Below are 26,175 nucleotides of genomic sequence, written 5' to 3' on the forward strand. Positions count from 1 at the left end.
GTCGCCTTTTAATCTTGCTTCTGTTAGATGGGTGATGTTGTGATGTTAAAGTGTTACCCGGTATTATTGAGATCTGTCTTTGTCTGTGTTGTCCATACCAGCAGCCAATCCTAGTGCTGCTACAGGTCTGCCCACCGCAACCGTCACTCTGAACGCACAAACACTGGCTCCTGCCTGCTGGGAGGAAGGGATAAACCCAGATCCCTGATCTAACGTGTATTAGGATTTACCTGTATCAAAACACCAAGCCTCTAGATGGTCCTTGGCTGATTAACATGCTTTGGAGATCAGTGGTTATAAGTGACAGCAGGAGTGATCCAGGCATTACCATTGTACCTATACTGTTGTGCTGCACTGTGTGTAATGTCAATCAAATTTATGAAGAGCAGCCTTGTTTTGCATGCATATGGTTCAGTGTAAATTGATGTGGATTGCATGTCGTTTTTCTCTTCTTTTCAAAGTTATTTGCGGTTGACCTAAGTGTAAGTTGTGGCTTTCGGTTGTTTTTGTACTGTGCGTTACAGGAACAGATGTACTGGGTAATGCTTAATGAGTGCCAACTAAAGGTGCCAGTGTTGTACAGTGTTTTAAGAGTCACAGTTTCCAAATAAACCATTTCTCTGTTTTTTCAAAAACTAGTAATGATTTGTGCTTTCACAAAGAGCCTATCCTGTGTGTGTGTGTGTGTGTGTGTGTGTGTGTGTGTGTGATTAAAATTAATCCTGCTCTGCAGCATCCCACCAACGTGTTCTAGACATACACCCGAATATAAACTGCACACACACCGATACCTATCTCAGTGGGAACAGTTGCTCAGCCGCCAGCTCAGTAGATGGCGATGTTCACAAGTTTCCTACGCTTTCGACACAGCCTCTGACCTTCTCTGTGATGGTCCCAGAATGCATCAGTGGTGAATAAATTATAAATAAAGTAATACAATGGTATTCTGACGGCGAATTCTTTATCATTTGAATGCATATTGCATTCTTTCTTGGTTAATATTGTGTGACATAGCTCTTCGCACGTTTTAAATAATTTGACTAACAGTTTTGTAGTCTATAATTTTAACCAGGACTTTGTAACTTATGACATTCATACATATACTCTTCTCGGCCGTTCAATCGTTGATCCTTCGGTTCATTCAAGTGATGATCGGGTGTTCACGGTTAATCTGTGAGAGGTGTAACCTTCATTGTTACGCATGGCACCTAAGACCTCTGATCTTGAACCGGTGAAATTATAATGTGTGTAATGATAAAAATTGAGTATAGCTGTTTTAATCCAGGCATGTATACACCAGAATTGCATTTGAAGTTTCATCGTCAGTTGTGTAATACAAATACTTTATATTTAGCACATTTAATTTGACATTAGCAATACAGTATACATAAATAAATATACAAATTAACTGTACAATATAATTTACGAATACCTCCTTTCTTCTACGTTATCGAAGCAAAGATACTTCATCATTGTACCGGTAGAACCATAGGTAGAACACACTTGAACCAACATCTGACAACACTCGAACAACTGAACACTACACAACTGTATACTTGAACGTTCCTACATCATGGACACAGTCATCCATGATCGGATAGGATAAGTAGATGAGGATGATATTGCTAGATTGCTAGATGACGGATAGTATAGACCTTTACATGTCTACCTGAGTACGTAGGACTGGAATGAGGAACTGATTGGCACTGATAAGATACTGTAAGGACAAGCGATAACAAGAATTCCAATGTGCCTGCATCGTGGATGTATTAATAGAACCTGCACCCGTTACACATGGCAAATAAACGTTCTATTCTATTCTAAACTGGTCGAGGGAAGTAAAGGGAGGATGGGGAGGACCGAGAGGACGGAGTCTAGCTCTGACATGACGTCACAGACCGTGTCACGCAAACAAAAATGGCTGCTTCCTTTTGTACATGTGGCTGCCGTGTTACAAAAGCGTAGTATAGTTACAAAAGCGTAGTATAGTTATAAGCTACAGTGACCGGGGGGGAATTGATAGTTGAAACATTCCTGAAGTCATCAACGAGACTTGTTAGAAGACCACAAAATGCAGCACGACGACGTAAGTGAAGTAACGTGTGTGGGATCCCGACTGTAGTTCAGCTTACCAGTGTAGCCAGCAGTATAGCTAGCTGACGTTAACTATTAGTTCGCTAACTTTATCCTGATAGTTTTCAGTGTTTCATGTTTTAAGTCTGAGTTTCATGGAAATTGTTGTATTCACGCTGAACGTTCATGGATCAAATCTAGCTAACGAACTAAAAAAAACAAACAGATGAGTCCACGATGGTTGTTAGCTACGTTAGCTAACGTTAGCTGTCTTTTATATATAAATTCTGAACCTCCAGGGTCTTTTATTCGCCACACAGAGAATACACAAATGCACACATTGAGCTCTTTGTAAGGAAACCCTTGCGAACACGAGGAGAACATGCAAACTCGAAATTTAGATAATGTATTATGTATTAAGAATGTGAATGATCACATGGTGTAGGAGGTAAACTCATTTGAAATGTTTTGTTCCTTCTAGGTTATCTGGGACATCATTGGAAACAAGAACTTCTGCTCCTTCAAAGTAGTGTAAGTTTGTCAGTCAAGTGTTCACAATCACATGTGGCCCCATCAAATATGTGTCGAGTCCAGCTAGAGTTCATTTGTTTGCCTGTAAATAGTTTGTTGTTTACAAACTATTTATTTACTATTTATTTAGGGAATGACGCTAGTGTGGATCTTTACCTATTAATCCCTTCCTCTCTAAACAGGACAAAAGCCGGGAACTTCTGCAGGAATGAGTACAACGTTACAGGCTTGTGCAACAGGGCATCCTGCCCATTACTCAGCCAGTATGCAACCATTAGAGAGGAGAAAGGCAAGTTGTTTGATAATGACACATGTGTAGGCCTGTCTCATACTACCTGATACCTGGATAATCTCACTCGTGATGTTTGTAGGGCCCCAGAGTGCAACCAAATCTCTTCATTGCCACTGAAATTTGTCATTGGTAGCACCAATGCGAGACATAATTACATTTTGTTTATTTCTTTTTTCTCCTCAAAAACTGTGACTTGGTCATACATCAGTACTGTGTACATTATTTTGTTATCCTGCTATAACTACCATTTATTTATTATGACTACCATATATTTATTTTGCCCTGTGCTGATTTGAGAAATATCTTGTAGGCTATAATATGAAATATAACTATAAAAAATATGCAATTCTAAACAAAGGTCTGGTGTATGATACAATTTCTCAGATACAATTTGGGCCAGTGGTTTAATTGTTGGGCCAGTAATTTTGAAAAGCTATAAGTTATTGAGGAATGTGCTCTGATTGGTCTAGCTGTGTGTATTAAGTCAAGTAATGTTTATTCAAATTAACTTTTGTACTGTATCTGCTAGAGGTTGGCAAAACCGATTAATCGGAAAACCAAATCTGTTTTGCTGATTAATTGACACCAATAGGACGTTTTTGGAACTATCATTATCAGCTGAACTGGGCTCTGATAGTGGCCGATGGCTACGCACACTCCTCCCATTGTAAATAGAACATATTCAAACAATGTAAGCCCAATCCACCAAATAACACTTAAGGTTGTTCCGTTACATATTTAATATACTTTTTATCTATTAAAAAAAAATTTGGCTATATTTGAATTAATTGACAAGGATCTGGGCTACAGCCACCCGGCAACTGATGAAAAGGAAGACTTGATGACAAAAATAAAGAAAGGGATTTTAACCACATGTCCTGGATATAGCCTACTCTTGGGTGTGAGTAAGATATTCTTAGAGAAACACAATCATTCACAGAGGAAATTTATAGTTAAGGAAATAGGTTATGCACTGTTGGACATGTACTGTATGCCTAACAGCTGACAGAGGGCAGGTGTGTGCAGGTAGTAGAGGCTTAAATGCTTGAGGCAAGAAATATGACAGGTAGGCCTGATCCCCCTGAGTTTTCATGACTCTTTGCTTTGTAGCCTATATTGAGTTTGATGATCCAGATGTATTTATTTAGGTATTTAATTTATTTAACGGTGGCAAAAAACTAATCGGCTATCGGACAATTAATCGACTATTGGCTTTTTGCTGCTCCAAACTATCTTTATTATATCGGCATTTAAAAATCCACTATCGGTCGATGTCTAGTATCTGCTTATAAACAGTTGATCTACTTTGATTTCAAGGCAAACCTATAGAACTATCTAACGCTCCAGTGTAAAAAAAAAAAAAAAGCTAATTTAAGTAGTTATTGTTTGTCATTAAAGGTGCTGTAGCGAAATTTGGTGCCACCAGTGGAAAAGGTTGGAGCCCTGATGTCGACAAAAACATCATGCTCATCTGTCATGCATTCTATGTTTTTGTGTATCGTTCCCACAGGTCAGTGTTTCTTGTACATGAAGGTCATTGAGAGAGCAGCCTTCCCTGCCAGATTGTGGGAGAAGGTAAGCAACAGGCCAATCTGTTAGAAATGTACACCTAGAGATAAGGTGGAGGGGTTGTTTTGGGGGCAGATGGATGATGTCTCCATCCTCTCTCGGGTGACTGTTAGGTGAAGCTGAGTAAGAACTATGAGAAGGCTCTGGAGCAGATCGATGAGAACCTGATCTACTGGCCGCGCTTCTTCAGACACAAGTGTAAACAGCGCTTCACCAAGATCACTCAGTACCTCATCCGTATCCGCAAGCTCACCCTCAAACGACAGTAAGTCCTGTCCCTGTACGCCACACACTTCATACATCTTACCCAGTCTTGACTCGTCTGTCAGAACACAAGCTAGGCTCATTATAGATGATGGCTACATCAAATCTGAAGGTGGTTTGTATGGTATGTCTATGTGGACTTTATTTAAGATGCTGAAAAAATGTTTGTATTTTCTTTAGGAGGAAACTGGTTCCCCTCAGCAGAAAAGTGGAGCGGAGAGAGAAGAGAAAAGAGGCAAGCTAGATACGTGATCATATCTAAATGTTTATATATGTGAATGTATGTGTATGTTCAGGTTTGTTTATGACTAACCAATGTGTTGTGCTGCAGGAAAAGGCCCTGATAGCAGCCCAACTGGACAACGCTATTGAGAAGGAGCTGCTCGAGAGACTCAAGCAGGGAACGGTAAATAAGCATACGTGATCTGTCCACATGGTCTGGCATAAATTATCTCAAAACTGTGTGTGTGTATATATATATATATATAAATGTTCCTCATAGCTCTTAAAATACAGCAGCATGAAGATAGACTTTCCATCTTCAAGTGTGTCTTTAAATTGAAATGTCATTGTGTTTGTCTGTGTGTCACAGTATGGAGACATCTACAACTTCCCCGTCCACGCGTTTGAAAAGGCTCTGGAACAGCAGGATGAGGAGAGCGAGACCGATGAAGAGGATGAAGAGGAAGATGAGGATGATGCGGTAAGAAAGGCTGCCTGTTCATGTTAAGGAGCAGAATTGTCTGTCAACTTCCATGGCAGATATGTCATGTATCAATCACAAGTACTGTATCTAATCACATTCTTCTTTAGGATGTTGGGAAGAAAGAGTTTGTGGCTGAGCATGAAGTGGAGGAGAGCGACCTCAGTGACTTTGAGGTAAACATGGCGTTTTTCATCTGTGTTGTTGGTTGGTTGGTTAGTTAGTTGGTTGTCTGATATTTCCACTGGCTGCCTACTCCTAATCTGATCCTCTATTCTGATATCGAAACCATTCCAAAACGTAACAATCTGTTTCATTTAGGACATGGACCATTTGAAGGGAAGCAGTGATGAAGAGGAGATTGGTGATGGTGAGGAGGAGTCTAGCGATGAAGAAGATGAGGAAGAGTCTGAGGAGGAGATGGAGACAGAGGCACAGGCACAGGGCTCGGGGTCAAAGGTTAAGTCTAAAGGAAAGGCGCCCCTGAAGGGTGCATACAAGAAGAAGAGGGCGTACGTGGAGATAGAATACGAGCAGGAGACTGAGCCGTCCCCCAAGACCAAGGCCACATAGCCCTGACGATGACCCCTGACCCACAGACACTAGCCTCAACCCCTCCCTCCAGACAGACCATGATAACATGGTTCCCCTGCTCTGGCAGGCTGGAGGGAGGAACCCTGCAGAGCTGGTCAGACAGAGGCAGTTTGTATTTAAAAGAACTGTACTTTCACCAGCGTGTAGATGTCTGGCTGTTTCAGTCCTGAATGGAGGAGATTGTGGCTCGAGGTAGATGGAAGATGGGTGGTCCTTGATGCGTTGTGCTACTGGCTAGTCATTGTGTGTGAATCATTATCTGGTGGGGACTGGTGTGAGTTGATATTGTAGACCATCTTAATGCCTCCAAGAACGCCTATCGTCTTACAGCTGGACTGTCTCTGCCAGTCTTTGAAATGTCAAAATGAAAGCCAGGAAAAGTGGGATCTGTCAAATTACTTTTCTATACATGACTCACAATGGCATCGTTGTCTCTAATAAAACATGTAATAACTGGGAGAATAATGTATCAACTCTTCAACAAATCTTTATTACACAGTACAAAAATTCATTCAAGAATCATCAGTAACAACTGGTGCAATAACTGGGAGAATAATATATCAACTCTTCAACAAATCTTTATTACACAGTACAAAACTTCATTCAAGAATCATCAGTAACAACTGGGGCCTGGGCTTCAGGTTGCTCTCTAGAACAGAGCCCCGCGAACGCTCCCAGAATCCCCGCTAGCTCGACGGGTCTTGGTCTGGGGAGGGTGGGAGCGGAGCCATGTAGACATGTTTCTAGTCTCCTCCAGCCAGTTGTTTGAAGTAGGATAGTGCTTCATTCAGTTGAGGCCGCATGATGAGTCAATATCCGTGTCTTTCGTCAGCTGGGCGCTACGGTAACGGTCTGAAGGCACCTCAGTACCTCGGCGCTGGTGCAGCTGCTGTCCACATCCTGCAGGACAGACTGGACACAACAGTTAGGACAGAGTAGCACTGAATAAGTGCCCACTTGAAAACGAAGGCTAAAACAAACATTTAGTTTCGGTTTTCTGCACTGTGATTCACACCAGAGATGGGCACACATGGGAGTGAAAGCCATGTGACTACACACTAATGACTGCCGCTGCTGCATTGTGACCCATTCCCACATAGTTTGTGTTCTGTCCCTGATTTTAAATGTGTTTTCCAACAACTGCACTATTCACAAGTTTTTTTTTTTTGTTTTTTTTTTTTTAATTTTATTTTCTGTTATCCCATTTTTCACCCAATTTGGCAGCCAACTGATCCTGACAGTGTCCAGTTACCCCCTACTACCTAGAATGTGTAGTACCCTACCCCCTACTACCTAGAATGTGTAGTACTTACCCCCTACTACGTAGAATGTGTAGCAGGTACAGGTACATTGGAATTCTTGTCACCGCTTGTCCTTACAATGTCATATTAGCCCTAATCAGTTCCTCATTCCAGTCCTAGGTACATAGCTAGACATTTAAAGGCGCAACGGTCGGGGTTGCAAAGGAGACAAGTCCTTGACTCTCAGCTCGCGACCGTAATTCCGGCATCACACGGAGTCGCTGTAGTGACAAACCCTCAGGCTGTAATTAAACTAGCCACCCTCAGGGAGCGGCGGCCCAATGTGCCGCTCCCTCTGGCATCCGGCCATACGAGACCAGGGCGTGAACCCCGGTCCCCGGTGGGCAGCTGCACCATAACACGATGCCTTATACCGCTACAAGTTTTCATGACTTCCTACAGGTGGTTATCATTTAATTATTCGCACCAATTACATCTTTTTATTAAGCGTTGCACACTAACCGCCAGGAGGCATTGCTGAGCAAGCAGCCTCGAGGCAGCAGCAAGACTGACAACCCGGTGTCAACTGGGTCAAATTTAATAGTGTTCTGCTGCCTCTTGAGGTTGCGAGTGGTGGTGTGTTTACTGCCACTGCCAAGTTTTAGGGGGATAAACATCTGTACTACCCCACTGAAAAAAAAAAACATGACTGGCTGGGACTTCACTTCGTTTTCACTGTAGATAGGACCCCTCTAAATGTAGCTGTATGAAACTGCTGTGATGTCATCTTCAGTCCGACACACAGCGGCAAACAGGAACGTCTACACCTCAAACGAGAACGGCATGGGTTTGCGGGTCGCCGTTTAATCGAGTAACATTTCAGAACATTTCGTTCCACACACACAGCTTCAGTTTACCTTTGTCCACTTAACAAACACCTACCTTTACTTTGCCGTGTGTAGCATGGTCCAGCAGTAACAGGCAGCGTGAGGCTCTGTCCATCAGCTCCTGTCTGACATCAGCAGAGAGGCTCTCTGTCTCCGATGACACATCAACCAGCAGCCTCAGCAAGCTCCGTACCAGCACACCAACACGGCACTCCATCCTAAACACACACACACAGGTCAAAACATAGCCTCACACACCCAGGTGAACTACTGTGAAACAGGAGCGGTTTGGTACAGGAGACTAGACTAAACATAAACCGATCCTAACCCAGAGGAGCCATTCTCTCACTCACTCACACTCTCTCACACACACATACACCCCAAAGCGTGTCTCTAGCAATGACCTCTGACCTTGGCCAGGCGATGCGGATGGTCTTCTCCAGAGCCTCCAAGATGCTGAGTCTGCTCTGCTCCTCGGGCCCATCACTCACCTCCAGGTACCCAGTCACCACACGCTCCATACGCTTCAGGTGGCGAACAATCACCACGCCCATCCTGCCAGGAGAGACACACAGACTGTAGCGGTCCAATTCTTGTGGTCTGACGGAGTAGGAAACATCCTTAACCCTTTTAGTACAGTGCCAACATTCCAAATATTAATTGGATTTTTCCTATATTACTAGAAAGCGCAGTTCCTCAGCTTTCAGGAAATGTTGGAATTGTTTAGATTTTGTTGATATTTACATTTTACCGGCGAGATGGTCGTATTCAAAGGGTTAAACCAGCTCACCTGTCTATGAAGAGTGGCAGGCTGCTGGCATAGACCCTGCGCAGCGCCAGCTTGTGCTCTGCCTCCATATGGGTGAGGACCAGAAGCAGTACTGTGTCGTAGCGGTTAGGCCTCCGGGGGGCGTCAGTGAGCAAAGGGGATCGCTCCAACACTAGGAGCAGGTCCAGCAGGCAGGGCAGTACCACCTGGCACAGAGGGAGAGGGGTGGGGTGAAACAAAGCACGAGATTATGGTAATGATTCAAAACTATACTTAACTACACAAAAACCTATACCTATATACTGCTACTATACAGTGCATCCAGAAAGTGCATCACCCCTTCACTTTTTCTACATTTAGTTACAGCCGTATTCCAAAATGATTAAATTCATTTTTTCTCATCAATCTATACACAATAACTCTTAATGACAAAGTGAAAAAGTTTAGAAATTTTTGCAAATGTTTTTTTTTTTTTTTTTTTAAAGAAGAAAAAAAAGAAATATCACATGTGCAAAGGTATTTACACCCTTTACTCAGTACTTTGTTGAGGCAGTTGTGATTACAGCCTTAAGTCGTCTTGGGTATGACGCTACAAGCTTGGCACACCTGTATTTGGGGTATTTCTCCCATTCTTCTCTGCATATCCTTTCAAGCTCTGTCAGATTAGATTGGGACGGTCGCTACACAGCTATGTTCAGATCTTTCCAGAGATGTTCAATCGGGTTCAAGTCTGGGCCACTCAAGACTCACAGACTTGTCCCAAAGCCACTCCTTCATCCTCTTGGCTGTGTGCTTAGGGTCGTTGACCAGTTGGAAGGTAAACCTCCTGAGCGCTCTGGAGCAGGTTTTCATCAAGGATCTCTTTGTACTTTGCTCCATTTATCTTTCCCTCAATCCTGACTAGTCTCCCAGTTCCCCATGATGCTGCCACCACCATGCTTCACCGTAGGAATGGCATTAGTCAAGTGGTGAGCGGTGCCTGGTTTCCTCCAAATGTGATGCTTGGCATTCAAGCCAAAGAGTTCAATCTTGGTTTCATCACACCCGAAAATCTTGTTTCTCATGGTCTGAGAGTCTAAGCATGCCAAGCAGGCTGTCATGTGCCTTTTACTGTGGAGAGGCTTCCGTCTGGCCACTCTACTATTAAGGCCTGATTGGTGGAGTGCTGCAGAGATGGTTATCCTCCTGGAAGGTTCTCAGATGGTCAGAGTGACCATCGGGTTCATGGTCACCTCCCTGACCAAGGCCCTTCTCCCCCGATTACTCAGTTTGGCCAGACGGCCAGCTCTAGGAAGGGTCCTGGTGATTCCAAACTTCTTCCATTTAAGAATGATGGAGGCCACTGTGTTCTTCGGGACCATCAATGTTGCAGATTTTTTTTTGGTACCCTTTCCTAGATGTCTCGGAGGTCTACGGACAATTTCCTCATCTTCATGTTTTGGTTTTGGCTTTCACATGCACTGTCAACTGTGGGTTATTACTACTTCACATACAGTACAGTAGATAGGTGTGTGCCTTTCCAAATGATGTCCAATCAATTGCATTTACCACAGGTGAATTCCAATGAACTAATAATGAATCTATTCACTGCCAAATGTGCCTCAACAAAGTACTGAGTAAAGGGTCTGAATACTTATGTACATGTGATATTTCGTTGTTTTTTTTATACATTTGCAAAACTTTGGAATAAGGATCTAACATAACAAAATGTGGAAAAAGTGAAGGGGTGTGAGTACTTTAGTACATGTACAGTAGTAGATGTATCAGCAAGGCCACAAGTGTGTACCTCTATCTGCATGTACCTGTATGAGAGGAGCCTCAGGTGTGTAGAGGTGGTTGAAGAGGGCGTGGTAGAGGACCTCAGCTCTGTTGTACTGGCGCAGCTCTGCAGCAGGCTGCCACCACAGGGGGTAACGTTACACACGCGCACAAACACACACAGCTATCTACTGATACACAACAATCGACAGCAACAGCACACATGCCAACGAACAGTAAATTGGTTGTAATGACAAGCATAGCGGAGTGCTGTTCTACAGGATGTAGAGATATTACTGTTTTAACCCCCCCTACCCATCTTACCACATTGAGGATGAGGTGGTGAAGGCAGCGGACCCCCAGCAGCTTGTTGTCGGAGCAGTAGTCATCAGACATGAGGAGGGCAGGGGGGAAGAGCCTGTCCAGGTAGTCCGGCACACAGCTCGCGCTCAGCTGCAGCAGCACCCAGGCAAACACATACTTCAGCGCCTCATTCCTCTTCCAGCTCTCCCTGACAGAGGAGGACAACAGCAGCACAGGTCACTGAGACAGGATAACCGGTCCAGCACGGTGGAAATAAATACTAGTTTTATATCACTTGACACTCACATTTGTGAAATATCTGTGTATTTGAAATATGAATCATTTTTAAGATCTAGAATGGTGCCCATTAATGTGTCTCTTCTAGCCTCAGCCATGATTCATCTACGGGGAAGGATGTCAACTCACTTCTTCAGGTGTGGCTGCAATAGGTCCAGGACTACTCCCAGGACCCCCGGCTGTTTTTCTGAGGCTGGGTGTGTGGTTGCCCCTTCCAGCAGCTGAACAGGAGTCTCCCAGTGCCCTGCCCGCAGCAAAGATCTCAGCAGGGAGGAGGCCGCAGCTCTGGACCCCAGGCTGCTCCATGCTCCCTCTTGCAGGTGGGTCACTGCCAACACACAGCACCGGGGGGCCAAGAGGGACAGGAGGTCGAGCCCATTTGCAGAGGAGGTAGGGCAGGAGCACGGGGAGCCAACCTTGGCCTCTCCCTGGCCCTCTAGCCTGTCCAGCAGGGCTGAGAGCAGCAAGCTGACAGCCGTGGCTCTTGCTGGGACAGCCTGGTAGGAGCTGGCTGGGAGGGAGCCACTGTCAGTCTCACACAGAGGAAGGGCAGCGTGCTGCTCAAGGCAGCTGACCAGGTCGGCGTAGGCTCTCTTCAGATCTGTCCCCTGGTTGTAGCAGCAGTCCGAGAACAGCCAGTGGGGGTCGGCCTGTCTGAAGACCTGCTCCATGGTGCTAAAGAGAGGGCCAGTCTGCTCAGGGCTTAAGCCTGGAGGCTGGAGTCTTTCCTGGAGCCTAGCCAGCACCTCAGCCATGGGGGGCTTTGCTGCTGGGGGATCAGGTCCCCCTGGAGAACAGATCTCAGCCTCAGGAGCGCTGCCTATCTGGAGGTCTTGCAGGATATGAGATAAATCCATCTTAGGAATGCTAGACGGCAACCTGTTATAGAGAAACAGACAAGAGACCGAATAACAGACAGTTTTCTCACGCTTAGCCACCTGCCTACATTCTACAAATGAAGACGATGGTGAATCGTCACGAATCTACACGATTTGATGAAAATACATCAAAAAGTTCTTTAAAATGTAGTTCGGTCTATCCAAGGTTTGTTTACTTTGTACAAAGTAGCCATACTAAATTCACAATCGCAAATCGGCGAATCGCTGCAAGAGCCCAGAAAACGGACAGATAACCTGCTAGCTAATGTTAGCTACTGCGACGTTATAGACCGTTCCGTAATTGTTTATGCTGGAACTAGATACTTTGACACTTACCCTTTACGGACTTTATATTATCGCGCTAAAATCAGCCAGAAAGCGCGCACTGCTTGGTAGGAGAAATAATTTTACTCACATACAATGCACAATAACATTATAGACCGTAGAAGTGAACCACGGTCTACTTTAAAATAGCTCCGGAGTGGGGGGGGGGGACACATGCATAAAGGTTCCTACTGCATTCCATATTTTTGCTAGATCCAAGACAAACATTTCTATCATTGTGTCAGTCGATATACCACTTCAACTTTCTACACAGGTGCTGCAGTGGCTCCTTTTTCAGAATCAGAATCAGTTTATTACCATTGTAGCTTTTCAACATATTTGGAATTTGCTTTCGGACGTGGTGCATAACATTGAGACAGCAATTGGACAGGGTCCAGGGACGAGACAGGACAGTGCAAAGAGCAAGTACAAAATGCTAGTGGAAAACATTCACACCCTTTACTCCCTTTACAAAAAAAGGATAACAAACAAAGAACAAACAACGTGCAGTCAGTGTACAGTGAGTATGCAGTGTAATGTGTAAGTGAGTGTCAAGCCAAGTCAAACCTTATTTATAAAGCACATTTAAAAACAAGTGCTGTACAAGGGGCTAAACCTATACATCCAGACCATATTTTAAAGCACCATACAACCTCTTTGAATCAGACCCTCTACAAATCCTTACTATGAAGAGTTGTCCATGCCTCAGACCCTACCAGAGTCCAGCAAGGAGGTTCTATCAAATGGTTGTGGAGGGAGGGCATGTTGCCACTGCGGTAGAGAGTGGAAACCCTCATATCCTGAGCTGCCTCTTGTTTTCCTGCTGCTATCTTGAACCAGGTCTCTCCTGACAAAGAGATTTAATCTCAATGAGACAAGTCTGGACAAATAATGGTCAAACAGCCAGAGGTGCTGACTCATAGTGTGGTTGTGTTGTGTGTACCCATGTTCCTAAAGAAGGTTGTGACGGTTCTGGCTATGGCGCAGGTGTGTCAGCTCTGGAAACCCAAACATCCCTGACATGTTTAATACAATCACACACCTTTCTTGCTTCCTTCCACCTCTGTCACCAGTGAGTAAACACAATAAAACACATCCACACGCAATACACACACACGCACACACACACGCGCACACACACACACACACACACACACACACATCCACTTTAGTGTCCCAGCTGCAGTCACCAGTGACTACATAGGACGGGGCCACAGATTGGCAAACACAATATATATGTAAACTACATGTAAACTGATACTGTGTGACAAAGCAGCTGGGAGCTAGACCTACAGTGGGATATGGCTTGAGAGAGCCCCTTTTGATCCTCTCTTTATAGAGTCAGATTGTGTAGACTCAATAATATGGTCATACATATCACCTGACAAACAGAGCAGGTGTGTTTCCGCATGGTCCTCCCATGTGGTGGTAAACATCATAGGCAGGCCCAGCCATTCGCCTCAGTGGCATGTTGATTTGGCAACGGAGTTATGACGAAGTGGAAGCGGAAATTAAAGATGAAGGGAGATAGCTTGCTTCTCTACACCCCTCCACACCACATCACAGCTCGGCTTTCAACCTCCTTCACAGCCCCACCGCCCGCCTCCCTCCCCTTCATTAGAACAGAAGCTGTGGAAAAAGCCTTGGGAATGTATGAAGGCGCAAGAGAAAAGAATAAGCAGAGACTTCATAGCCATTACCAATATATCTATAATAACTACAGTTATAATAACTACAGTCCCAGGTTTTTACACGTTTATGTTTGTAAAGCCTCAGAACATGGAACACAAGGTGATAGAGGAAGAACAATCTGACAGAACAGAACAGGGTACGTGAGTTTAGACACATTCGTAAGGTGGACTGTATTAAATAACTTGAGATGACTGGTAAGACACAACACAATGACATTGACAATACCATCTGGGGGAGCAATTACATTTCTGTTGTACATGAACAACTGTGTTTCCAGTGACTGCAGAGCTGATGGAGCGTTGATGGCATTCTCACAAGTGTCTTGGCAAGATACAGGTACCATGTACAATGTAATGCTGTGTGTGTGTGTGCTCCAGATCATTCCTCTGTCTCTTCTTCACTCTCGTCACTCAGAGGGAACTCTCGACACTCCTTCTGTGTGTTGTAGCTCTTCTTGTTGTGCATGGGACACTCCTGGTCAATTATAGCCTACAACATACACACATGCACACACATTTTATTATATTAAACTGATGAAAGATCTGAGAAGATGTATTTTACTCTATCATGATTTTAATCTTTGTCTAATGAGCTACTCTGTGTAATTGATTCCTGCTTTATATTTCAGTTACAACTATATCTTTGAGGTACCTGACCCTCCTTCTTTCATCATGATCATTATGATTCTACAAACACCCACATCAAACAGAGGATACACACTAAACTATACTTTACAAAATTATAGCCTTGGATGATACACCTTCCTAACGGCTCTGTCTGTGAGCAGAGAGAGTACTGGGGAGGGCAAAGTCTGTGAGAGTCTGATAATTGGCACAGACACAGAAAAACTGAGAAAAAACACCAGAGCACACACACAAACACGCTAACATACAGACACACTCTAACACACACATAGCTCTCTTAGTGTGTGTCAGGACATGCCGTTCAGACGCTGAGGTGGGGGAGGCGGGATTAACACCGGAGCTACGGGGTACAGGAAGAGGAAGGACCTCTCACATGTCCAAATTTGGTCTGGTGGTTAACACATTGGCGAAGGCCAATGTTATGATCAATGGTTTTAGCAGGCAGGGAATCCCTAGGCTGCCCTCCCTCCCATTAAAAAGTATATATATATATATATATATATATATATATATATATATATATATATATATATATATTAGAGAAAGTAATTCCACTCTACTTCACTGTTCAAACCAGTCCAGGTAAAGTTATTATACACACACACACATACACAACTGCGCTCACCATCTTCTCCTCGCGCACAGCAGGGTTCCGGAGAAAGAAGCAGAGTGGTGCGTACAGGATGTTGATGATGCCAATGAACACCATGAGATATGGGAAGCCGATGGTCCTCACCAGAGCACCGCCGGTGGACGGTCCTGGGTGCAGCGCAGGACAGAGGGACAAAGAGAGGGGACAGGGTCAGGTCAAAAAGGGAAGTGACACAGCTGCTGGTCTGTAGCGGCTGCCTGAAGCTCAGTGCTTCCTCCTGAAGGGTCCTACTCACCGACAGCGAAGCCTATGCACAGTGCTACGTCAGCGATGGCGTAGATACTCCCATAGACAGACGTGTGACGAATGTCCACCAGGTACCCCATTATAGCCATCATAGAGGAGTCCACCATACCTGAAACACACACACACACACACACATTTTCATACACACTGGCTATAGCTGTTGTTGAACTAACATTCAAATAACAATTCATGTGTCTCTCATCCACCCCTGAGTACATACCAATAGCAAATCCCAGGCCTGCATTCGGACCAATCAGACCATAGATGCTGGTGGCAAAGGGCACCTGTGAGTCAACATCCAGATATGAAAAAGTAAAAGGTCATTCCTGATGCACAATTGGACAGGAAAGGCCAAGATACACATGCAATATGTTTTTCAGGCAATGTTCCTGGGAAATCATCACAGTCTAGAATTTCCATTCCTATCTTCTAATGGAAACGTTGTTGAATTTGCCCCAATTCTTCATACCATCCATCAGGAATGCAACATTGCTACTCTACATGGTCTGAGGGACTGGCCTGCTGATAGCAGGCCAGTCCTGCTGGTGTTAGCTGTTAAAGGAGAATGCTCGTTTTTGACAACCTGGACCTTATTTACGGCATATTATAAGACGTTTCACTCACCGAGATAACTTTGGTGTAATTCGGAGGCCTGTAGAAGAAATTTAAAATCCAGCGCTTGCCAAGTATATCCATGTAATGGCGGCAGACGGGGCACTGAGAATGCAGCTTCTAAAAAATCTATTTTCTGCCGCGAAACGGTTGTTTTCATCAATCTGTCTTTATGAATCGCTAGTTGTGCTTACATAGAGTGTAGGCCTGTTGTGGTTTTTCACATGCCTCTGTAATATGATCTTTAGAAACGTCTTAAGAAACGAAATAGCTTCCTCACTTGCTCCAGCACGCATGCGCACAACGCCTACGCTCTATGTAAGCACAACTAGCGATTCATAAAGACAGTGCCCCGTCCGCCGCCATTACATGGATATACTTGGCAAGCACTGGATTTTAAATTTCTTCTACAGGCCTCCAAATTACACCAAAGTTATCTCGGTGAGTCAAACGTCTTATAATGTGCCGTAAATAAGGTCCAGATTGTCAAAAACGAGTATTCTCCTTTAAGGTGAGCTACTAAAAAGTAGAGTAGTTGTGTGCACACCCAACCTGTCTTTAGGCCAGGTGCAGGATAAAAAATATGAATCTAAGAGCAAAGGGATATCCAGGATATACATTTTGCTTGAAGAAGACCCTGTGTGGTCGAAACGTTGCTTATGCTCATCGAATAAAGTACTGGGAGCTATAATCCAGTGTGCAGATATCCTTTTATCCTTAGAAGGTTAGCTACTCACACACAGGAGGCTGATCCCAACGATGAACATGCCTATCATGGAGCAAAGCCACCTGGGAACATAACAAGGCTAGAATCTTACTGGGAACCATAAACACACCTGTGGATATGTTGTCCACTCATGCAACCTTCATAGACTAACATGGGGCGTCTCCTTCACCTGGAGTCTGAATGAATTCTCAGATTTGATAGAAACACTGGAGACTACAGCAGTAAAAAGCCACAGTATTGATTACGAAGGACCTACCTTCCCATTTTATTGGCCAACAAACCAAACAGGTTGGTGCCGATGAGGTAGGCGATGCTGGCAGGTAGAAAAGCCATGCCTAAAGACATAAACACAAACACTGTCACTGTATGAGGGAAGTGTTAAAAGTTAGGGTTCTAGCAATGGCGATGGTCATAACTCGGGACTCAGGGAGAGAGAACTCAAGGTAGTTAATGAGATTACCCAGCTGCCACTTGGGGGAGCACATAGTCTGCATCATCCAAATGGGCAAGGTGGGCTCCAAGATGGCCACGCCCATGTTGGCGAAACACAGCGACCCTGGGACACAAGACACAGAGAGAGAGAGAGGGCGGTGTCCAAGTCAGTTAACCTCAGCGATGTCAGTCATCAGCCTGTCTGTTCTCATTCTCACCTGCACTGATGAGGATGTAGGGGTCCTTGAGCAAGGTCAGGAGAGGGGTGCCCTCTGCACTCTGTTAACCAATAAGCACAAAGGTCAGAAGTCAGAGGTCTTTACACACACACACACACACACACACACACACACACACACACACACACACACACACACACACACACAGGGATCTTACCCCAGGTGAGATCTTGGAGGGCTGCAGTATACAGAGCTGTAAAGCTAAGTGTTCAGAGAAGAAAATCTGGTTTGGTTTAAAGAAATCATTGATATCATTCCTGTCCTCTCAATACAACCATATTATGTTCATATTCACTACTATAACCCTGCTACTGTAATCTCAAAGGGTTTAGTGCCAATATGCTCACCTCCATCAAACATAGCCAGGAAGGCCAGGATCAGGAACGGGGCACTCTTGCCCACAAATTCATACATCACACTGCCGAAGGGAGCTCCAACTGTCCAACAAAGAACAGAGCACAGAGAGACTTAATGTTATGTGACTTAATGTGAGACTTAATGACTTAATGCACCAATAGACTGGAGAGGAGAGGAGAGGGGAGGGGAGGGGAGGATGTTGTCTTACTCAGGACTCCCATGGCCAGTCCTCCCAGAGCGATCCCCATGGCGATGCCTCTCTCCTCGTCATCTGTGTACACACTGGCAAGCATGCCTAGACCTACAGGACACAAAGACATACATGTACATGTGTATTACATGCTTATTACATTTATTTTTGTCTTCATAAAGTGAGCAGGTCCATGTCTAAAGGACACACGTTTATTACATAAACTTGACACGTTTATTATCTATACATTTATTATGGAAACATTATGACTATTACACATGTCAGCCTGAACTCTTGACCTCTGAACCAATGTAAAAACGCAAAGCCTGAGAGCAAAGCAGACCTCTGCTTGCGGTTCAGTAAGAGTTCTGGCTGCTGGGGGAGGAGGAGGGCTGTTTAAGGATGACCAAACATGAACCATGTGATGATCAAGCTTCAGTACCTGCTACAGACGAGAAGGAGGAGCCGATTCCCTGAAGAGAGCGTGCAAAAAACAACAAGGCGTATGTCCCTGAGAAGGCAAACACTGCACGCACACACACACACACACACAGTTACTGCAGCACCAGTCAATAACAGGACAACAGCGGTTACTGTTAAATACAATACTACTTAATACTGTCTCTATGCTTACAGCATTGGAAGATGACGCACAGCCCTTTTCATGCTCTCAGTTAGTATCATGTTATACGAGTTTAACTTTAATCAGGTGTCTTATGAGGGTGTTCTAGGTCAGCTTACTTATGGTTGAGACAAACATGATGATGAACCCAGCAAACATGGGGATGTGATATCCAATCCTGCAGGCCAGACAGAGGAGAACAACGTGGGCATTCCAAGACATGAACAGCCTAACAATCTTCAACAACATCAGAAAAAATACTGGCTACGCCACAGAGAACTGGTGTTTTCTGTCATGCACATGGAAAGTATTTCAACAACACCCCTTATGCACACATACGCAACAGACGACACACACATAAACACTCACACACATGCTTTGGGTTATGTACCTGTTGGTGAGAGGACCGACAAAGGGGTTGACCAGGAGCTGCACCAGGGCCTTGGAGGCAAACAGGATGCCCACACGCACATTCTCCTCCCCCAGGAACTCGCTGTCTTCCTCGCAGCCTGACTGGGTGGAGTTAGTGGTTCTGACCTCCCCCTGGGAGGAGTTAGCGAAGGCGTCCATGGGGATAGGTTCAGGCAGGCTGGCCTCAGACCCCCGCGGGTTGTAGACGGTGTTGTCGTAGAGGGAGAGGACTGAGGAGAGCGTGGCCCCCCCAGAGGGCTCCGGCGTGGGGGTATTGGGGAGGGGCTGGACGGGGGGCGGCCCCTGGCTCCCGTGCTCCAATGCATATAGGAAGGTAGGGATGATGGGCACTGCAGGAGAGCAGGCAGGACAGGTTAGCCTTGGCGGCCGAGAGTGCTCTTTACAAGGCAGCGTGTATGCAGCAGAGAGGTGAGGCACTGTGTGTGAGTGTGGAGGAGACAGCTGTGTGTGCGTGTGTGTGTGTGTGTCTGTGTGCGTTTGTGTGCGTGTGTGTGCGTGTGTGTGCGTGTGTGTGCGTGCGTGCGTGTGTGTGTGTGTGTGTGGAGGGGACGGTGCCCAGGATCCAGAGCAGGGAAGCTAAGCTGCCCCAGCTGCACTCTGCCTGGGTGAGTCTGACTCATTCTCTCGGCAGCTCTTCCCTGCAGGTCACTGGAGGTAAATGTCATGGCGGCAAGCCACACTGGTAGCCCTGCAGCCTTCTGGTGTTTTAATATACTTAGAGACGTGTGTATGTGTGTGTGTGATAGAGAGAGTGTAGGCTATGTGTGTGTGTGTGTGTGTGTGTGTGTGTATGTGTGTGTGTGTGTGTACTCACCAACCACAGTGAGCAGCATGTTGTCCAGCAGCAGAGCCACACACACCACCACCAGCACCAGCCTGGGAGAGCCCCTACTCTCTCTGAGCCACTCGACTGGGTTCAACATGGCTCTCTAAGCACCGTAGGACTACAGCTACAGACTCTACACACACACACACACACACACACATTCACAGAAAGAAGAGACTCAATAAGGCCCGAGTACACACATTACTCAGAGACAAATTAAAAAGGGCCTGGCATAGCCCAGTGCTGCCTACCTGTCTGTCTGTATGTCTGTCTGTCTGTCTGTCTGTCTGTCTGTCTGCCTGCCTGCCTGCCTGCCTGCCTGCCTGCCTGCCTGTCTGCCTGCCTGCCTGCCTGCCTGCCTGCCTGCCTGTCCGCCTGCCTGTCCACCTGCCTGGTTCTCTAGACAATCATCTCTCTGGATGATTGTTTTAGGATGTTTTTCCCTCTCTCAGCAATAGAATTATATACCTGCCCCAGGGCAGGCCCCTATCTCTCTCTCTCTCTCTCTCTCTCTCTGGGTGCTGCTTTGTGCACTTAGTCACCCTCACTCCCAATCTCGGCTCCAGCCCTCCAGCCCAGTCCCCAGCTGCAGCCTTGCTAACGAGGTGCATTCTCAATACATTCTCATCTCAAAATATCATGTTCCCCCTCTATCCTATTCTATTTTATCTTCACCACAACATAATTTGACAGGTTACAGTCCACACAAAGCTAAGCTTATCACATCCGTATTATGTCTTATAAGCATGGGATACACATTCTTCTGGTCCAAAATAGGTTTGGCCAACAGGCCTGCATTTCTCATTGGTCAGTCTTATCAGTACAACTTCTAATTGGCCATTCTAGGTTGCTCCCATCTTGGGAGAGACAGGTCTAGGGACATTAATTAAATTGGTGCAATGATCTGGTGCAATGAATATTACTATTATTGCCACATGCTAGCCTAACGCGGATGATAACACCAAAATAGGTCCTGACCTTTGGAGTCACGGCCTGTGCCGCAGAGGAAAACCCACTACATTATATATAATATATACATTCTATCTATGTAAAGGTGTATATATATACTCTCTATATTCTCTCTATAGGTATATACATACCTTTATATGGATAGAACCGATATTTCAATAATACATACATCAGATACATCTGTATATCACTTAATCCAATCACTATAGAAGAAAGCTTATATTTCTGAGACTGAGCTTCAACAACCATCATCAACTAGCCATAAAAAGACCCTGTCCATAGGTTTCTAATCCTACGGGAGCTGGAGCAGTGTTGCCTGAGTCCAGGCAGCTTACCTCTAGATGCATCCTGCAGCTCCTCAAAGGAACAGCTATGATGGTGTCCTGAACTGCTGGCTCTATTTAAGAGCTCTCCGGAGACTGCCCTCTGTTCATAAGGTAGGCACACTACGCCTCACCCATCAATGAGAGGAACACAGACGCACACACATACAGATAAACACATCTACGCGCACACACACACAGTCAGACAAACGCACACGCTGACCTAAAGGCGTGCTCTGCGTCACAGAGGGAAGTAATTGTCTGCATCTGCTGCTCTTTATTGAAGAGGAGAACAACCTGCAGGCTGCTGGAGCTGACAATAAGCCTTTATCTGCCATCTCAGTCACACTAACCCCTCCCTGGCTGGACAGCAACCTGGCTCTTTCACCAGGCCTGTTCCAAAAGCAGCTCTGTCAACATCCACCAGCACGCCCCCAAAGCACCAGCTAACCAGGACCTGAATACACCATAAACAAAGACAGCATCTGCCCCTCACCGGGGTCAGGGACCTGCTGCTGGAGTACACACACACACACACACACACACACACACAAAATACAGAACATAGCACAGAGAAAACAACCTTCGTTGAGGGTTTGATAGATACGCAGATTATATGTGTTACTGTCAATCATGGAGATCAGTTGGCCCTGTCGTATAATTGACAGTCTGGCTGTAGCAGCAAAGGACTGAACTGAATTTAGTCAACAATGTATCCAAACTGATTTCCTTGAGAGAAGGACACAGACACTGGGAGAGAGGGAGGGACTGGGAGAGGGAAAGGTAATAATCTGACTGTAAGGGCAGAGGTGAACAGGGCCGAGTCATTCTGATCTCTTCCACTGATGTGTCCTGTTGCCGTGGCCAAGCTGTTAGGGTTTGAGGCTGGTGGAGGTAGGACCCAAAAGCAGACGGCAGGCAAGCAGCTCAGGTTCAAAATATACGTTTTAATATCCAAAAATAATACCGGGAGGAAACACGCACTAACATTGACAATGCACCGACAGAGAACAAAGGAAACAGGAGGGCATATATACTCTGGGAGAACAATCAAGGAACAATGTACAGGTGTGCAACAAGACATAACGAGACACAGGTGCAGACAATCACCCAGACAAGGACATGGAGGGATTCCAACAAGACACCAACACAAGGACACAGGAACACGGTCACAATGGAAGGGAACGGGGAACGAGGCTGGGACAGGGAAAGGGACCGGGCAGAAGCAGAGGGGGGAACTAAAGGGCCAGGAGAGGAGGGACTTGAGTGACGTGAGACTAGTGAGGGGACAGGTGTCCAGAGCTGGGGCTGGGAGGACACAAACCAACACAGAAGACAAGACAACGAACACAAGACCAAACACACAAGGAGGTAGAACAAAACCAAGTGACAAAGTGTACAATAGTCTCTGGGGGTAGTGCAGGGGCAGTCACTGGGAGAGGAGGTGCTCAGGGTCCAGGAAGGTCCAGGGGGCACAGGAGCTCAGGGTCAGGAATCCAGGCCAGGATCAGGGGGTGAGCAGGGCGAACCAGGGGTCCGGGGCAGGGGCGAGGGTCTAGACCGGGAGCAGGGGGTGAGCAGAACAAACCAGGGGCCCGGGGCAGGGGCGAGGGTCTGGACCAGGAGCAAGCAGAGTGGACCAGGGGTCCGGGGCGAATCGGGGGTCCGGGGCAGAAACGGGGGTCCAGACTGGGAGCAGGGGGTGAGCCGGGGCGGACCCGGCCCGAACCATAACACAAGCTTTATGTTTGTAGAGAGCCAAAACAGATATAGATTATAGAACAAAATCCCATATTTATGTAATTACTAAAACTGTTCAAGAGGCACAGGGGCTGAAGGAAAGCAAATAATCAAAACCTTATCTTCAAACCTCCTCATTAAAACACATAAGAAACATATGCCTACTTTTCACACAAATAGGCCTATAAACCATGTCTATCCTCTTTCTCATATCGACAGCCAATCTCTAATAAAGGTATAATTGAGAGATACTCATCTCCTCTCTGACCATATCAAACACTTCAGCAACTTTAGATCAATGACACTACCCCCTTCACACATGTTCTAAAGATCTCTATGTTCCGGTCGGCCAGGAAGCGGCGTTCATCCGTCGACTGATGCGGTTTGTTCAAAGAATATTTCATATTTATCAAAAAATACATTTCAAAGGGCCCGTGTACAGGGCGGATGGATTGGGATGTTAGCCTACGGATGAATGAAAGAGCAGGGAGCTTTACAGCGTGCGGGTGGGCGGCATGAGGAGGTGTATAAGTAGGACCGTTGGATTCACCTGTTCACGCAGGACTGGGGGCTTTCTCACCTGTTCGAGGCCATAGTTTATGCAATTCTGATTCTATAAATAGCCTAGGTCTGGCCTGTGGCCCTGATATTGCATAACATAATGTGGACCTGCACTATCACTTTTCTTCTCATGTGTTCTCATTGTTTTGTGCGCTGCCTGGATTCCAACGTAATTCGATCCTCCAAAGAAATGACGGATCCGGAGGACCAGGTGAGAGAGAGCGCTTGCTGGACAGTCGTTGGATGATGTTGTCTCTCTTCCGTGACAGGATAGGATATTGAAATATATGGTCTGTGTTCGAAAGGTACCTGGAAACATGGGGGTGCACAATTCTGGCAACGCGCGTCGCAAAGCAGACACCTCCTCGAATCGCCACCGCAGTGTCCCGGAGGTGAGTCGCGCGCGTCCGTGTGTGTATGAGAGAGAGAGAGAGAGAGAGAGAGAGAGAGAGAGAGAGAGAGAGAGAGAGAGAGAGAGAGAGAGAGAGAGAGAGAGAGAGAGAGAGATGACGATAAAGTGTCACCAACCGCTGAACTCCCTGTCATTTTCAGAGTGAGACCTGTCGTGACAAATCTAAGCGCCCGATTTCCAGCAACCACCAATCTGCTCCCGATGAACACAAAGATAGAGGTGGGAATAGATCTTATTCATATAGCCTACTGGTTAATCGTTTTGCGGAGCGAAGTCAAACTTTTTATTTGAACTATACTAGCTACTCTATAGTCTACTGAGTGTAGGCTACTACTGTGCTAGTTTCTCAACCGATTTTGCACATTTCTCAAATTTAAGCTTAAATTAGGCACGATGACACGTTGGTCTAAACCTCTGGTAGGCTAATTCAGTAAAGATATATAGGCCAGTATTTCTATTTGATCAAGAAATTGGCTAATAAAGAAAGCAATAGGCTACCTATTTCAGCAGAATTTGGGTTGTTCAAGGTCTATTTTGATACCGTTTCAAGAGCAGTAACCTTGAGAAATGTGCCAAATAAATTGTGGAACTGAATGAATGAACGTGCTGGTACTGATCCTTTCCACAGCAGGCCTACCAGAAGCGGCCCCGTGTGTGCGCTCTGGAGACTGTGAATCCGGATTGTGCTGCGCTCGATATTTAACCGGGAAAAGGTGTAAGCGGGCCCCGGTAGAAGGCGATACGTGCACAGTGGGACGCTCCAAAACGCAGAGAATCCTTGGGCACTGCCCCTGCAAGCCAGGGCTGGTCTGCCGTGCTCAACCGGGCAGTCCTAAAGGCCAGGGCGTCTGTCAGCTCAACCCGAGAAGGAGGAACAAGAAGAGGGCAGCCAGACACTCGGATAGGAAAAGGACGACAGAGAGAACTTGTGGATGAACTGTTGACATTTTATGTTTAAGTGACAAATGAAAACACAGTTGGCGGCAGGCCTAAGGTTTGTTAGTAGCCTAACCTACATTTTCAGTTTGGCGAATAGGCATATTTGTTAGAACTTTTTTGGATAATCTTCTCTAGAATGGGTTTAATTTATGGAAATAAATTAAATTCAAACCCATGTTGTAGTGCCATCTGCTGGAGAAAGTTAGAACCATTTTCATGTAATGTGGGAGTTTCATGTGGCTTCATGAAGTGGCGCCCATTTCCTAATCAGAATTCCTGCGCAGTTTAATGAAGGAGGCAGGGGCGTCGCTGGGCCCCCCTACTAATATTGATCACTGGCAGTTCTGGGCCCCATCCATGCTGGGGATCCTGAATCATTCCTCTTCCTCCCTTAACTACGCCCCTGCATGGAGGTATTAGGCTACAGTATTTGTTCAATCATGGCACTCGGAGGAAATCGGCCATGACCTGATTAACAGACCTGATTAACAGTAGCCTACTTCAAAAGGCAATGCATGAGAATGGAACAATTTAGAAAACATTGTGAAATAACACAACAGATCATTCTTCAAGGTAATTGTTACCCTGTATTGTTTGATTAAACTTATTGAAATGTGAAATACACAATGTGTGTGTGTGTGTGGGGGGGGGGGGGGGGGGTGTAGGTTAAAAACGCACCAGAGAAAGTATCGCAAGAGAATTTGTAACCAACCTAACCTACATTTTGGCGAATACGTTTGTTGGAACTGTTAAGAATTACTCCAAATGCTGTCACCAAATGTTTGTGCGTGGCTGGAAGCCAGCGCACCTAGTATAGCGTTCGTCGGGGTATCACTCCCGACAAGGTTGGCCTGCATCTCTGTTGGCACCACAAGAGGCAGTAGTCCCAGCACACCAAAATCAACCCACCGATCTCCACTGCACAAGTAGAGTAGTGGTCAGAGCATTGAACCCCCATCCGCGAGACCGGGGTTCAAGACCCAGTGGGGATGACTTTATGGCACTATACCCCAAACCTCCACACGTTCATCATTTCACTCCAACTTTTTTATCCCTTACCTAAATTCCACAAGTAGA

At 45.7% G+C, this 26,175-nt stretch overlaps 3 protein-coding genes across 3 annotated transcripts; 1 reads left to right on the forward strand and 2 right to left on the reverse strand.

The window, feature by feature from the left end:
* The first annotated feature begins 1,918 nt into the window (after positions 1–1,918).
* Positions 1,919–6,478, forward strand: mak16 (MAK16 homolog). Its single transcript, XM_084457713.1, has 10 exons — positions 1,919–2,086; positions 2,555–2,604; positions 2,787–2,893; positions 4,407–4,471; positions 4,579–4,730; positions 4,910–4,964; positions 5,061–5,135; positions 5,322–5,432; positions 5,543–5,608; positions 5,754–6,478. The coding sequence occupies exons 1-10, from the start codon at positions 2,072–2,074 to the stop codon at positions 6,003–6,005; spliced, it is 948 nt and encodes a 315-aa protein (XP_084313839.1). The 5' UTR covers positions 1,919–2,071; the 3' UTR covers positions 6,006–6,478.
* Positions 6,479–6,588: 110 nt separating this feature from the next.
* On the reverse strand, positions 6,589–12,630 carry tti2 (TELO2 interacting protein 2). Its single transcript, XM_084457712.1, has 8 exons — positions 12,496–12,630; positions 11,411–12,160; positions 11,006–11,192; positions 10,726–10,818; positions 8,945–9,129; positions 8,566–8,709; positions 8,210–8,372; positions 6,589–6,938 (listed from the first exon to the last, which is right to left on the reverse strand). The coding sequence occupies exons 2-8, from the start codon at positions 12,136–12,138 to the stop codon at positions 6,855–6,857; spliced, it is 1,584 nt and encodes a 527-aa protein (XP_084313838.1). The 5' UTR covers positions 12,139–12,160; positions 12,496–12,630; the 3' UTR covers positions 6,589–6,854.
* Positions 12,631–14,391: 1,761 nt separating this feature from the next.
* On the reverse strand, positions 14,392–20,176 carry slc18a1 (solute carrier family 18 member A1). The gene is made up of 15 exons (XM_084456812.1): positions 20,143–20,176; positions 19,288–19,657; positions 19,016–19,074; positions 18,717–18,800; positions 18,293–18,385; positions 18,075–18,164; positions 17,885–17,928; positions 17,707–17,767; positions 17,517–17,612; positions 17,313–17,391; positions 17,067–17,118; positions 15,938–16,001; positions 15,707–15,826; positions 15,445–15,578; positions 14,392–14,664 (listed from the first exon to the last, which is right to left on the reverse strand). Exons 1-15 carry the CDS (start codon positions 20,159–20,161, stop codon positions 14,554–14,556), a joined length of 1,476 nt encoding a protein of 491 aa, XP_084312938.1. The 5' UTR covers positions 20,162–20,176; the 3' UTR covers positions 14,392–14,553.
* Positions 20,177–26,175: the final 5,999 nt, after the last annotated feature.

Source organism: Borostomias antarcticus (genome assembly GCF_949987555.1).
Source record: "Borostomias antarcticus genome assembly, chromosome: 23".
NCBI lineage: Eukaryota > Metazoa > Chordata > Actinopteri > Stomiiformes > Stomiidae > Borostomias > Borostomias antarcticus.

Excerpts from the sequence above, each read along its gene's own strand:
- mak16 (XM_084457713.1), top strand. Across the intron at positions 2,605-2,786 it reads TTCTGCTCCTTCAAAGTAGT|GACAAAAGCCGGGAACTTCT; the intron begins GTAAGTTTGTCA and ends CTCTCTAAACAG. Across the intron at positions 2,894-4,406 it reads AACCATTAGAGAGGAGAAAG|GTCAGTGTTTCTTGTACATG; the intron begins GCAAGTTGTTTG and ends TCGTTCCCACAG.
- tti2 (XM_084457712.1), bottom strand. The coding sequence starts at position 12,138 with ATGGATTTATCTCATATCCTGCAAGACCTCCAGATAGGCAGCGCTCCT. Across the intron at positions 11,193-11,410 it reads TTGCAGCCACACCTGAAGAA|GGAGAGCTGGAAGAGGAATG; the intron begins GTGAGTTGACAT and ends CTCCTCTGTCAG. Across the intron at positions 8,373-8,565 it reads ATCCGCATCGCCTGGCCAAG|GATGGAGTGCCGTGTTGGTG; the intron begins GTCAGAGGTCAT and ends GTGTGTGTTTAG.
- slc18a1 (XM_084456812.1), bottom strand. Across the intron at positions 17,119-17,312 it reads TTGGCCAATAAAATGGGAAG|GTGGCTTTGCTCCATGATAG; the intron begins GTAGGTCCTTCG and ends TTATGTTCCCAG. Across the intron at positions 14,665-15,444 it reads CTGTGCGCGAGGAGAAGATG|GCTATAATTGACCAGGAGTG; the intron begins GTGAGCGCAGTT and ends TGTATGTTGTAG.